The 14,493-nt window shown below is 44.7% G+C and overlaps 1 protein-coding gene across 1 annotated transcript in view; it reads right to left on the bottom strand.

Annotated features, from left to right (window-relative positions):
- Nucleotides 1-584: 584 nt before the first annotated feature.
- LOC135971491 (butyrophilin-like protein 8) overlaps nt 585-14,493 on the bottom strand; it is a 43,070-nt gene continuing 29,161 nt past the window's right edge. The window contains exons 2-3 of the mRNA XM_065547174.1: nt 6,470-6,820; nt 585-1,044 (exon numbers count right to left, since the gene is read on the bottom strand). Of these exons, the coding sequence (XP_065403246.1) occupies nt 761-1,044; nt 6,470-6,719 (534 nt within the window). The 5' untranslated portion in view covers nt 6,720-6,820 and the 3' untranslated portion in view covers nt 585-760. The remainder of the gene's footprint in view (nt 1,045-6,469; nt 6,821-14,493) is intronic.

Genomic DNA, 14,493 nt, shown 5'->3' with positions numbered 1-14,493 from the left:
GAAAGGAAGAGGAGAGATGGAGAGATTTAGTATAAAGAATTGGCTCGCATACATCATGGAAGCTCTTTTAGTTCCCAACTCATGGGTGAGTCAGCAATCTGAAGACCCAGGAGAACCAATGGTTAGTTTAAGTTTAAACCAGAAGACCTGAGAACCAGAAGAGCCAATGGTGTCAGTTCTGTCCAAAAGTTCGCAGGCTCAAGACACAGAAAGAGCCAGTGGTTCAGTTTGAGTCTGAAGGCCAGCAGCCTGCTCTGAGGCCAGGAAGAGCCAGTGTCCCAGTTTCAAGGCTCTCATGCAACATCATTCTCTCACTTAGGGAAGGGTCAACCTTTTGTTCTATTCAGGTCTTCAACTGATTGGGTAAGCCCATCTGCATTATAGATGGTAATTTTCTTTACTCAGTTTACCAATTTAAATGTGAATCTTATGTGTAAACACCCTCACAGAAACATCCTGACTAATACTTAACCAAATCTGAGCAAATCATGACCCAGTCAAGTGGACACAAAAAATTAACCATCACAGGGATACATCATAGGGGAAGGAAATACTTAATTCTACTCCTCTGGAATTGTAAACAATTCTATTTCCACCTAACCAAATGTTTATAACTTTATTTTTACATCTCATTGATTTTAAACGTTTAAAACAAATCATTAAAACTGAGAAAGATAAAACAACAATGCCAAGATAGAGGCTCCTGTCCTCACTCTGAGTTACTCAAGCATCCACTCCTCCTCCTCTTCTCCTCCCCTCCCTACTCACCTCCTATCTGTACCCTGGATTCCACCTCTTGGCTCAGATGAGCATGCTGCATGGAACAGGATACGCTACCAGCGTTCTCTTGGACGGTCAGGGAGAGCTCCACATCAAACAGGCCATGCATGTTCGTGTTTGTCCTGGAGTCTGCGGACAAATCCTGTCCTTGTGGACCTTTCCACTTCGCCATGGGCCGGGGGAACCAGCCCGAGGACCGACAGAGTAGTTGGATGCCTCTGTCAACATATCCCACGATGGAAATGAGAGGAACTGAGCCCAGTGCTGGGGAGAAAACAGGGAAGAGCTTAAAGCAAAGATCATATCCCAGAGCCACAGCAATTCTGAGTCAAGTGCATCGGTCCACCCCCCACCCATTCTCTCTCACACACACACACACTGAAACCGCGACCACCCCCCGCCCATTCTCTCTTACACACACACTGAAACCGTCAGTCCACCCCCCACCCATTCTCTCACACACACACACACTGAAACCGCGACCGCCCCCCGCCCATTCTCTCTTACACACACACACACTGAAACCGCGACCACCCCCCACCCATTCTCTCTTACACACACACTGAAACCGTCAGTCCACCCCCCACCCATTCTCTCACACACACACACACTGAAACCGCGACCACCCCCCGCCCATTCTCTCTTACACACACACTGAAACCGTCAGTCCACCTCCCGCCCATTCTCTCTTACACACACACACTGAAACCGTCAGTCCACCCCCACCCATTCTCTCTTACACACACACACTGAAACCGTCAGTCCACCCCCACCCATTCTCTCTTACACACAAACACTGAAACCGTCAGTCCACCCCCCACCCATTCTCTCTCACACACACACTGAAACCGTCAGTCCACCCCCACCCATTCTCTCTTACACACAAACACTGAAACCGCGACCACCCCCCACCCATTCTCTCTCACACACACACTGAAACCGTCAGTCCACTCCCCACCCATTCTCTCTCACACACAAACACTGAAACCGTCAGTCCACCCCCACCCATTCTCTCTCACACACACACACACTGAAACCGCGACCACCCCCCGCCCATTCTCTCTTACACACACACTGAAACCGTCAGTCCACCCCCCACCCATTCTCTCTCACACACACACTGAAACCGTCAGTCCACCCCCCACCCATTCTCTCTCACACACAAACACTGAAACCGTCAGTCCACCCCCACCCATTCTCTCTTACACACACACACACTGAAACCATCAGTCCACCCCCACCCATTCTCTCTTACACACACACACACTGAAACCATCAGTCCACCCCCACCCATTCTCTCTCACACACACACACACACTGAAACCGCGACCACCCCCCGCCCATTCTCTCTTACACACACACACACTGAAACCGTCAGTCCACCCCCCACCCATTCTCTCTCACACACACACACACACTGAAACCGCGACCACCCCCCGCCCATTCTCTCTTACACACACACTGAAACCGTCAGTCCACCCCCCACCCATTCTCTCTTACACACACAAACACTGAAACCGTCAGTCCACCCCCCACCCATTCTCTCTCACACACACACACTGAAACCGTCAGTCCACCCCCCACCCATTCTCTCTCACACACACACACTGAAACCGTCAGTCCACCCCCACCCATTCTCTCTTACACACACACACACTGAAACCGTCAGTCCACCTCCACCCATTCGCTCTCACACACACACACTGAAACCGCGACCACCCCCCGCCCATTCTCTCTCTCACACACACACTGAAACCGTCAGTCCACCCCCCACCCATTCTCTCTCACACACACACACTGAAACCGTCAGTCCACCCCCCACCCATTCTCTCTTACACACACACACTGAAACCGTCAGTCCACCCCCACCCATTCTCTCTCACACACACAAACACTGAAACCGTCAGTCCACCCCCCACCCATTCTCTCTTACACACACACACTGAAACCGTCAGTCCACCCCCACCCATTCTCTCTCACACACACTGAAACCGTCAGTCCACCCCCACCCATTCTCTCTCACACACACACTGAAACTGCAACCACCCCCCGCCCATTCTCTCTTACACACACACTGAAACCATCAGTCCACCCCCCACCCATTCTCTCTCACACACACACACTGAAACCATCAGTCCACCCCCACCCATTCTCTCTTACACACACACACTGAAACCGTCAGTCCACCCCCACCCATTCTCTCTTACACACACACACTGAAACCGTCAGTCCACCCCCCACCCATTCTCTCTTACACACACACACTGAAACCGTCAGTCCACCCCCACCCATTCTCTCTCACACACACTGAAACCGTCAGTCCACCCCCACCCGTTCTCTCTCACACACACAAACACTGAAACCGTCAGTCCACCCCCACCCGTTCTCTCTCACACACACACTGAAACTGCAACCACCCCCCGCCCATTCTCTCTTACACACACACTGAAACCGTCAGTCCACCCCCCACCCATTCTCTCTCACAAACACTGAAACCGTCAGTCCACCCCCACCCATTCTCTCTTACACACACACACACTGAAACCGTCAGTCCACCCCCCACCCATTCTCTCTCACACACACACACTGAAACCGTCAGTCCACCCCCCGCCCATTCTCTCTTACACACACAAACACTGAAACCGTCAGTCCACCCCCCACCCATTCTCTCTCACACACACAAACACTGAAACCGTCAGTCCACCCCCCACCCATTCTCTCTTACACACACAAACACTGAAACCGTCAGTCCACCTCCCGCCCATTCTCTCACACACACACACACTGAAACCGTCAGTCCACCCCCCACCCATTCTCTCTCACACACACACACACTGAAACCGTCAGTCCACCCCCCACCCATTCTCTCTCACACACACACACTGAAACCGTCAGTCCACCCCCCACCCATTCTCTCTCACACACACACACTGAAACCGTCAGTCCACCCCCCGCCCATTCTCTCTTACACACACAAACACTGAAACCGTCAGTCCACCCCCCACCCATTCTCTCTCACACACACAAACACTGAAACCGTCAGTCCACCCCCCACCCATTCTCTCTTACACACACACACTGAAACCGTCAGTCCACCTCCCGCCCATTCTCTCACACACACACTGAAACCGCGACCACCCCCCACCCGTTCTCTCTCTCACACACACACACTGAAACCGTCAGTCCACCCCCCACCTGTTCTCTCTCACACACAAAACACTGAAACCGTCAGTCCACCTCCCGCCCATTCTCTCTCACACACACAAACACTGAAACCGTCAGTCCACCTCCCGCCCATTCTCTCTCACACACACAAACACTGAAACCGTCAGTCCACCCCCCACCCATTCTCTCTTACACACACAAACACTGAAACCACGACCTTTGGCAAAAGCCTTCCCAAGGCCTTTTTTTCATTTGCCATTTTTTAGCAACTACTATATATGCGTCGCTATTCCTAGGCACCAGTTATGATGAAGTAAGACAGAACTGCTTCTGATGAGAAACTTTTCAGGAGCTCAGCTACTAAAGTAGAGAGAGAGCTGAGCCGCCAGGTGTAGGAGTAACAGACCAAAGGAACGATGATCCAAATTAAAATAATAGTGAAGCCTCTGATCAGTTGCTACAAAAGTACAAGCAAGAGCTAAACCGAGGAAGATGCCAACTCCTCCCTGTTTCATCCTCCCCCACGAAATGGAATATTCCAGTTGAGGGGCAGATGGATCATCGCACGTGTGGGGCTGACTCACTATTGACGGAGGGCTGAACAAAAGGCTTCACAGCTCTATGAATCCGGAGCTCAGGAAGGGGGTGTAGGGCGGAGGAATTAGGGTGTAAGATACTGGATGCTAAGACAGAGTAGAGAAAAGTGTCTTGGAGTTTGCCTTTTCTGTCACGGAGGAATGACAGCCAGCGGCTGGGAGTAAAAGGATTTACCAAGCTGGTTGCCGGTAGAGAAAGGCAGATTTATTAGAGAAAGTGGGAAAATACGTTGAAAGGAAGGCAGTGGGCAAGTTAGCATGAGGGAAGCTAACTGCAAGAAAATAAGGCTCGTTGGAGATTTTATAGAATGGAACTTGGGCTGATTGATAACGCCAAGGTGGCGAGGAGCCTAACTTATATTCTTTTGTCAGCTGGGATGTTTGATAAATTGAGGTGTTTGGTGATAGGCAGGAAGTCTGTGAGTTATGTATGTTATCTGGGCAGAAAGGCCAAATGTTCTGGGCCATATATCCTGGACTGTATGTCCAGGACGACAAAGAAAGGCAGACCTGTAGCTTCTCTGCTGTCTCTTTTGTTTAAATTTTCTAGACATGAAGAAAGGCATGTTTATAGTTTATTTCCTTTTTTGTTTTGTTTTGTTTTTTTGTTTTTTTTTTTTGCTTTCACCTGGTCCCACCAGCCTGACTCCTTTTCCCGTTAGGACCCCACATTCTCCTCCTTGATACAAGGCACTTGAAAGTCCTGCCCAAGGCCTGAAATCCTGAGAATTAAAATGCTTGGGCTAGAAATGCAAATATGTAAAGACCAGGACAGCTTGGAGGGGCCTGAGGGCTCACCTGAAACTCTCCTCAGATTGCAAAGCATTGGCTGTACTCCAAGTCCGCTACGAGGAGGAGGCCTTCCAGGAAACGCTTTTGAAAATTGCCCATGGTCAGGCCTGAAATATCACTCATAGTGGATTTTTCTAATTTTTTTAAGTTAGTCAAATTTAGCAGTGGGGAGTTGTATACCAATTTTAGTGACACTGCTGTTCATAAGTTCTGATAATCCACTCGCATCAGAGCAGCCCCACTGACAGGTTTGTAATCAGGAGACAGATTCTTCACAACTCAACGCACAACTGTAAACAACCAATTTCTTTTTTTTCCTTCTTTTTGTTCTTCTTTTTTTTTTTTTTTTTTTAATAGAGATGAGGTCTTGCCATATGCCCAGGCTGGTCTCGAGCTCCTAGACTCAAGCAATCCTCCTGCCTCAGCCTCTCAAAGTGTTGAGATTACAGGCCTGAGCCACTGCACCCTGCCCCATCAAATAAATTTCACTGTGAAGGGTGTGACTATGGAAGTATGGTCAAGTTAACGCCGAGCATTCAGTGATTAATTGTCAGGGGAAGTCACAGCTTCCTGGAGCTGACATTCGCTCCCTGCTGTATCAGATAAACAAAAAATCTGTAGGACAAGGGAGCAGGAATTTTTATTTGTTAATTTAAAAGTAAATTTTCATAAGGAAAACTACGTTTTGACAGTGGGGAAAAAAAGAAAGAAAGTATTGATATAAGTAATAATTTGGATAGATCGCAAGAGCATTATGCTGAATTTAAAAAGTCAGTCTCAAAAGGTCACCTGTGGTGTGAAGCTGTGTATGTAACATTCTTGAAATTACAACATCAGGGAGATGGAAAACCCCAGCCAGGGGCTGAGAAGGGGTGGGTGTGACCATAACGGGGTGGCAGAGGGAGATCTTTGTGATGGTGGGGTAGTTCTGTACCTTGATGTGATGGTGGTTACATGACTTTAAACGTGTGATAAAATACATAGAACTATACACATAAGACAGAAGGAACTTGCAGTATAGAGTGCCGCCTTCTGACTAAATGACCTGAAATTTTAAAATTTCCTTATTGAACAAACCACTCGCCAAGCCCAGGATGGTTCTCTGGGACAGCGAAGTTCTGAGAAATGAAACTGACCTGACACCTGCAGCTCCCAGGTGGCCTCCTGGTAGTAAGAAGACTGGGAGCCAATCCAGCACCCGTAGAGGCCGGCATCCAACACAGTAATGTTTTCCAGCCTCAGAGAGAGGCGCCCCCCTGCAATAGAATCCTTCACCAATTTTGTCCTGCCTTGATACTGTGGCATCTGCATAAATGGCTGGTCCTTCCCATCCCTGTAGAGGTGGACCACGCTAAAGCGCTGGCCCCTGAAGAACCGCACTTCCATGGCCTCTGCGTTGGTCTTAGGCGACAGGAAACAGGAGAACGCAGCGTCCTCCCCCACCAAAGCCTGGACAGCCTTGTTTGGCCCAAACACCTGCCACTGCCCTGTGGGAAGAAATACAAAAGATAAACAATCAAAACCCTTTATAGTGTGACCTACTCAGGGCTCCACTGGGCTGGACTGGAGATGTGCATCAGGGAGAAACATTCATCACAATCCTATTTCTAAAGCCAGTGACTCGCATTTGTATATCTCCTTACATTTGACAAACCATGTCCACGTCAGGTACCTCATTCGGTCTTGAGGAACGCCTGCAGAAATGTGAATTATTAACATTTTTATTTTCAAGATGAGAAAACCATGTTATCCCGAGGAAAAAGTCTCTTTCTGAAAGTAGAACCTTTGATTCCAGGAGATTCTATTGTCACATAATCTCCCATCTGCCCATTTGCTTCAATTAAAAAAAAAAAAAAAAAACCCAAACATCCCCTTTTCCATCTTCCTTGCTAAAAACCAAAGTTGACGTCTTTCTATTGACCTAGAGAAGAGTGTGGGCCATAAAGTCTCCAATTTGGGGCAATTTGTTAAGGTTTCCTTCAAACACAATATTACACCAATGTTTTATGGCTACTATGGAATATTTCATTTCTGCCCATGGCGCACACAATTATTTGTACTTCCTTAGTTTTTTTGGAAATCTACTTGTTCTGCCAAGTTCCGAAAGACATGCTATGGCACTGCAACAAGATTTTGCCATTTATTTTCTGTAAATTTGTTCTTTGGCACATTCATGTGTGACTTACATTTTCTGTAGCATGTACCTTTTGCACTTGTGTAGTAATTTTTTCCTTTTTACTTTAGCACTGAATGGTGCTTCATCTAGTGCTTAGTCAACATATCTTGCCTTCATTTTTGTAAAAAAAATTCTTAGTACACGTATGTCCTCACCTCACTTTTGAAACTTTCTTCATTGTCTTGCTTCAAGTGTGACAATTACATGTTTTCTGTGTGCCCCCCCTGCACAGCTCTTGGCTCTGTGGGGACAGGGCCTGATTTTCTTGCTCAGCATAGTACCCACTTGTTCAGCACAGAGCCCGTCACACAGAACAGGCTCCACAAACAACTTACTCATGTGAACGGCAAGCCCCATTTCCTTTCGTACTTGCTCATCTGTTTAACAATCATTTGAATAATTTTCCTGGTGTAAATCACTCTTACTACCCTGTAAGGATTACATTGCTTCTTAGAGACCACAAACTATGGAGGCCCACTCCCTTCACCTACTAAGTACCCACCCCTTTGATTGGCAGTGTCTCTTGATTCATTCACAAGTATCCACTTATGGTATATGGATCTACCTGTGTGTGGTGTCTGCATGTGCATCAGAGGCAAGGTGGATTACATGTGTGAATTTCTAGGTAAGTGGATATTTTTAATTCTGGCACTTAATTTTTTTTGGTTAATTACATTTTACAAATCTTGCTGAAAGGTATTTCACTCGTGCATCTTTAAGAGTATTATTTAAGTGAGGTGTGACTTTGCAGCCTGATGTCTGACCAGCTGCTGACCTGGTGTAGCAGATGTTGAGGCCCTGCTCCTCACCACCCAACCCTGAGTCCCCCTGGAATGGGATGGGCACTTGCCTGCCTGCTGACAGCTCCGCCCCTGGAGCCTGACCTCTGCCTCTCTGCTGAGGGCTTCCTGCAACCTTTGGAACCTACTTAACCCTGGCACAAGGCAGCTCGAAGGTTTGAGATTTTAACAGTCCCAGGGCACATCTCACCCAGTGGGGAAAGGAGACAGTAGAAGTTGGAATGACTCTGAGCAGATTCCTCCAAAGGTCCCAGTGGGACTGGGTCCCAGTTGCCACCGCAGCAACCTGCTCATTAGTGCACCTCTATGGCTTCCCCTCCCACCGCAGCAACCTGCTCATTAGTGCACCTCTATGGCTTCCCCTCCGCTGGCTTCACTCTCTGCACTCCCTCACTTTGTTTTGCAGAATCACCTGCTCAACAATCACTGGTAGGAAGGCCCTCGTCTTAGGTCAGGTTTTGGGACCCAGCCTGTGCCAGCTGGGCTGCTATGGATGCTGCCTTCAGGGCTGTGTGGGGCTCTCGAGGCAAGGAAACATTTTCCAGGGTACCTCTGCTTCTCCGGCCAGCCTTTGCTGCTGTCATCTCTCTTGCCTATAACATCTCCTTTCACTCCTTCCACTTCCTTCCCTTGAAAATAAGAAAGGAACAAGACTGGCTGTTGTTGCAACATGCCAAGCACCAGTGCAGCTGTGTGCAGTCCACATGCACAAGCTCATGCAGTCCTCACCACAGCCCCATCAGGACTGTGAACTTATCTTCATGTCATCATAAGCAAACCGACACTTAAGGAAGCTGTGAACCATAAAGCTCGCAAGCAGATGAAATAAGAGTTTTAAAAAATAAAATGTTTCTGTCTCCAAGATTATTTCCAGGATGCTCTGCTGCCTCACCCAGAAACAGAAGGGACACAAAGAAGCTCATCAGAACATAAATGAAAACAAACCGAAATGAGAGCGTCTCCTGTTAGTAACACATATGGGTTTTTATTTTAAGGAAATACGCTCTATGTTTTGATTGCCCTTATTTCTGTTTTCTTAGCTTCATTTAGCAAAAAAGATATAGGTGGACAGGTGGCAGGATGAACCTTCACAGACAGAAAGTGAACACAGTCAACTGAATCTTCTGTGGCTGGGTACTGACCATGTAGCCAACAGCATTCTACTCCAACCTCAAGCTTCCTCTGTGAATTTTATTCAATTACTCAACATCCTATATACTAGGCTCCGTGTTAACAGTAAGTGGAAGGAGAAAGGGTGGATTTCTTCCCAGAATAAGCCAGGTTTCAGCTAATTTCCCACCTCAAGACCTGTACACCTTCTTCCACCCTCGTGTCTCGTACCACAGACATTTCTAACTCAGCATGTCTTTAGCTGGATACATTGTCTTTTCCCCAAAAATCCTAACTGTGTCTCTTCCCAGCTGGACATCTATGTCAGCAACCTTGGTACTCTAATAACCCTGCCTACACCACTTAGCCCATCTGGGACCAACACGGAATTTATTCACCTTAACACGTTGGCTGTGTCCCCATCTACAATCATGATACCTCTTCAGCACCCGTGTTTCCATTATGGGGGCTACTATAATTGTTTCCACAGTGCCTGATCCTTCCCCAGGCTGAGGCTAGAAGCCAAAGGAATAGAAACAACAAAGATGGCTTCGTTCCATTATGCTGCAATCATCGTAGCTAAAGAACTCAAACTATTAGTTAATAAGGAGGAAACAAAGATCAATCTTACCTGATCCCAGCTTGAGGAGACTCAGAACCAAACTGAGCATGAGAGCCATGGATGTGTTCTGTGAATGGACCTCACAGCATGGAAACAGATGACAGGAGAGGTGACGGATGGATTAGAGAGAAGAGGAGAACTGGCCTAATGCTGAAGGTACGGAAGCCATGGAGAGGCTCTGCATGAGCGGAGGGCAAACTGCACTGTTCTGAGATTCTCCCCCATCGAGACACGGCTGTAATGTGCCAGAAGTATAGGGACTCTAGACTTTGAACCACTGCATTTATAGGCAGGACATAAATGTCTATCTCTTATCAACAAAGCAAAGATAGAAATAGTGTGGATAAGATTGGAGATGAACTTTGTCCTGAGTCAAAACAATGCCCTGTGTGGGTGAAACAGGAATGTGAGATGAGGAAATAATTTTCAGGTCCAGTCTGGCAGGCAGGGATGTATGGCCATGGGATCTAGTCCTGAAAGAACATCATGTTAGCACTGGATAGTTTGGTGTCCAAGTAAACAGGCCATGCTCCATTAGTAGTAGCCTACAGCAGGTGACTTGACATTTCCTGGCACGGTCTGAGGTCATTTTGCTTACCCCTCCATTGTCTGGAGTTCAGGACCAGGACTGTAATCATGAGTCCAGATAAAAATAACTTTCTAAAATAAAACAGATCCTTAGTGTTAAACATCTGATATATTGGGAAAGGTACCAGGGCGTTCAGGCATGAGGAAACTAGTCTTTTTAAGCACACAGAAACTCACAAAGTCACCACTTAACAAGATGAGAATGAAAATTTCCACAGATAACCACCAAAATAAACACACTCTAATCATAATGCAATTAAAATTAAAAAGAAATTCAAAAACATAGGAAACTCTATATACTAAGAAATTCTTATATAACACAATTTAAAACAACTCACAGGATGGGACCAAATCACAATAAAAGTTAGCATCTAGAATAGGGCAAAATGAAAACACTACATTTAGTCTAAAATCTAGAACACTGACAACATCAAATGCTGGTGAGGATGTGGAGCAACAGGAACACTCATTGATTGCTGACAGGAATGCAAAATGGTTCAGTCATTCTAGAAGACAGTTCAGCAATTTCCTGCAAAATTAAACATACTCTTATCACATAATCCAGCAACTGTGCTGCTTGTTGTTTACCTAAATGACTTGAAAACTTATGTCTACATGAAAAATTACACATGAATCTTTACAGCAGCCTTATTCATAACTGCCAAAAATGTATGCAACCAGATATCATTCAATAATGAATATATACATAAACATATGTGTAAATGTGTCTTTATAGTAGAATGATTTGTAATCCTTTCAGTATATGCCCAGTAATGGGATTGCTGGGTCAAATGGTATTTCTGGTTCTAGATCCTTGAGGAATCGCCACACTGTCTTCCACAATGGTTGAACCCATTTACATTCCCACAAACAGTCTAAAAACATTCCTGTTTCTCCACATCCTCTTCAGCATCTGTCATTTCCTGACTTTTTAATGATCACCATTCTAACTGGCACAAGATGGTATCTCATTGTGGTTTTGATTTGCATTTCTCTAATGACCAGTGATGATGAGCTTTTCTTCATGTTTGTTGGCCGCATAAATGTCTTCTTTTGAGAAGTGTTCATATCCTTCCCCCACTTTTTGATGGGATTGTTTGTTTTTTTCTTGTAAATTTGTTTAAGTTCTTTGTAGATTCTGGATATTAGCCCCTTGTCAGATGGATAGATTGCAAATATTTTCTCCCATTCTGTAGGTTACCTGTTCACTCTGATGATTGTTTCTTTTGCTGTGCAGAAGCTCTTTAGTTTAACTACATACCATCTGTCAATTTTGGCTTTTGTTGCCATTGCTTTTGGTGTTTTAGTCATGAAGTCTTCGTTCATGCCTATGTCCTGAATAGTATTGCCTAGGTTTTCTTCTAGGGGTTTTATGGTTTTAGGTTTTATGTTTAAGTCTTTAATCCATCTTGAGTTAATTTTTGTAATAAGGTAGAAGGAAGGAGTCCAGTTTCAGTTTTCTGCATATGGCTAGCCAATTTTCCCAACACCATTTACTAAATAGGGAATCCTTTCCCCACTGCTTGTTTTTGAACAGGTTTGTCAAAGATCAGATGATTGCAGATGTGTGGTGTTATTTCTGAGGCTTCTGTTCTGTTCCATTGGTGTAGACATCTGTTTTGGTACCAGTACTATGCTGTTTTGGTTACTGTAGCCTTGTAGTATAGTTTGAAGTCAGGTAGCGTGATGCCTTCAGCTTTGTTCTTTTTGCTTAGGATTGTCTTGGCTATGCAGGCTTTTTTTAAGTTCCATATGAAATTTAAAGTAGTTTTTCTAATTCTATGAAGAAAGTCAATGGTAGTTTGATAGGAATAGCATTGAATCTATAAATTACTTTAGGGAGTATGGCCATTTTCACAATATTGACTCTTCCTATCCATGAGCATGGAATGTTTTTTCCATTTGTTTGTGTCCTCTCTTATTTCCTTGAGCAGTGGTTTGTAATTCTCCTTGAAGAGGTCCTTCACATTTCTTGTAAGTTGTATTCCCAGGTATTTCCTAGGTATTTTATTCTCTCTAGCAATTTTGAATGGGAGTTCACTCATGATTTGGCTCTCAGTTTGTGTATTACTAGTGTATAGAAATGCTTGTGATTTTTGCACATTGATTTTGTATCCTGAGACTTTGCTGAAGTTGCTTATCAGCTTAAAGAGATTTGGGGCTGAGATGGTGGGGTTTTCTAAACATGCAATCCTATCATCTGCAAACAGAGACAATTTGACTTCCTCTCTTCCTATTTGAATACCCTTTACTTCTTCCTCTTGCCTGATTGCCCAGGCCAGAACTTCCAATACTATGCTGAATAGCAGTGGTGACAGAGGGCATCCTTGTCATGTGCTGGTTTTCAAAGGGAATGCTTCTAGCTTTTGCCAATTCAGTATGATGTTGGCTGTGGGTCTGTTATAAATATCTCTTATTATTTTGAGATACATTCCATCAATGCCTAGTTTATTGAGAGTTGTTAGCATGAAGCGTTGTTGAATTTTGTCGAAGGCCTTTTTTGCATCTATTGAGATAATCATGTGGTTTTTGTCATTGGTTCTGTTTATGTGATGGATTACATTTATTGATTTGTGTATGTTGAACCAGCCTTGCATCCCAGGAATGAAGCAGACTTGATCGTGGTGGATGAGCTTTTTGATGTGCTGCTGGATTTGGTTTGCCAGTATTTTATTGATGATTTTCTCATCGATGTTCATCAGGAATATTGGCCAGAAATTTTCCTTTTTTTGTTGTGTCTCTGCTAGGTTTTGGTATCAGGATGATGCTGGCCTCATAAAATGAGTTAGAGAGGAGTCCCTCTTTTTCCACTGTTTGGAATAGTTTCAGAAGGAATGATACAAGCTCCTCTTTGTACCTCTGGTAGAATTCGACTGTGAATCCATCTGGTCCTGGGCTTTGTTTATTTGGTAGGCTATTAATTACTGCTTCAATTTCAGAATTTGTTATTGGTCTATTGAGGGATTTGACTTCTTCCTGGCTTAGTCTTGGGCGAGTGTCCTGGATTAGTCTTGGGTGGGTGTATGTGTCCAGGAATTTATCAATTTCTTCTAGATTTTCTAGTTTATTTGTGTAGAGGTGTTTGTAGTATTCTCTGATGGTAGTCTGTATTTCTGTCGCATCAGTGGCAATATCCCCTTTATCATTTGTTACTATGTCTATCTGATTCTTCTCTCTTTTCTTCTTTATTAGTCTGTCATCTATCTATTTTGTTAATCTTTTCAAAAACCAGCTCCTGGATTTATTGATTTGTTGAAGGGTTTTTGTGTCTCTAGCTCCTTTAGTTTGCTCTGATCTTAGTTATTTCTTGTCTTCTGCTAGCTTTTGAATTTGTTTGCTCTTGCTTCTCTAGTTCTTTTAATTGCGATGTTAGGGTGTTGATTTCAGCTCTTTCCTGCATTCTCCTGTGGGCATTTAGTGCTATAAATTTCCCTCTAAACACTGCTTTAGCTGTGTCCCAGAGATTCTGGTGCATTGTGCCTTTTTTATTGGTTTCAAAGAACTTATTTATTTCTGCCTTAATTTCATTATTTACCCAGTAGTCATGCAGGAGCAGCTTGTTCAGTTTCCATGTATTTGTGCAGTTTTGAGTGAATTTCTTAATCCTGAGTTCTAATTTGATTGGACTGTGGTCTGAGAGACTGTTTGTTATGATTTCTGTTCTTTTGCATTTGCTGAGGACTGTTTTACTTTCAATTATGTGATCAATTTTAGAATAAGTGCGATGTGGTGCTGAGAAGAATGTATATTCTGTTGATTTGGGTTGGAGAGTTCTGTAGATGTCTATTAGGTCTGCTTGGTCCAGAGCTGAGTTCAAGTCCTGAATATCCTTGTTAATTTTCTGTCTCATTGATCTACCTAATA

The sequence above is a fragment of the Macaca fascicularis genome, chromosome 6, assembly GCF_037993035.2.
Source record: "Macaca fascicularis isolate 582-1 chromosome 6, T2T-MFA8v1.1".
In the NCBI taxonomy this organism is placed as follows: Eukaryota; Metazoa; Chordata; class Mammalia; order Primates; family Cercopithecidae; genus Macaca; species Macaca fascicularis.
The sequence above is the reverse complement of the archived record's forward strand: the minus strand, read 5'-3'. Positions and strand labels throughout refer to the sequence as shown.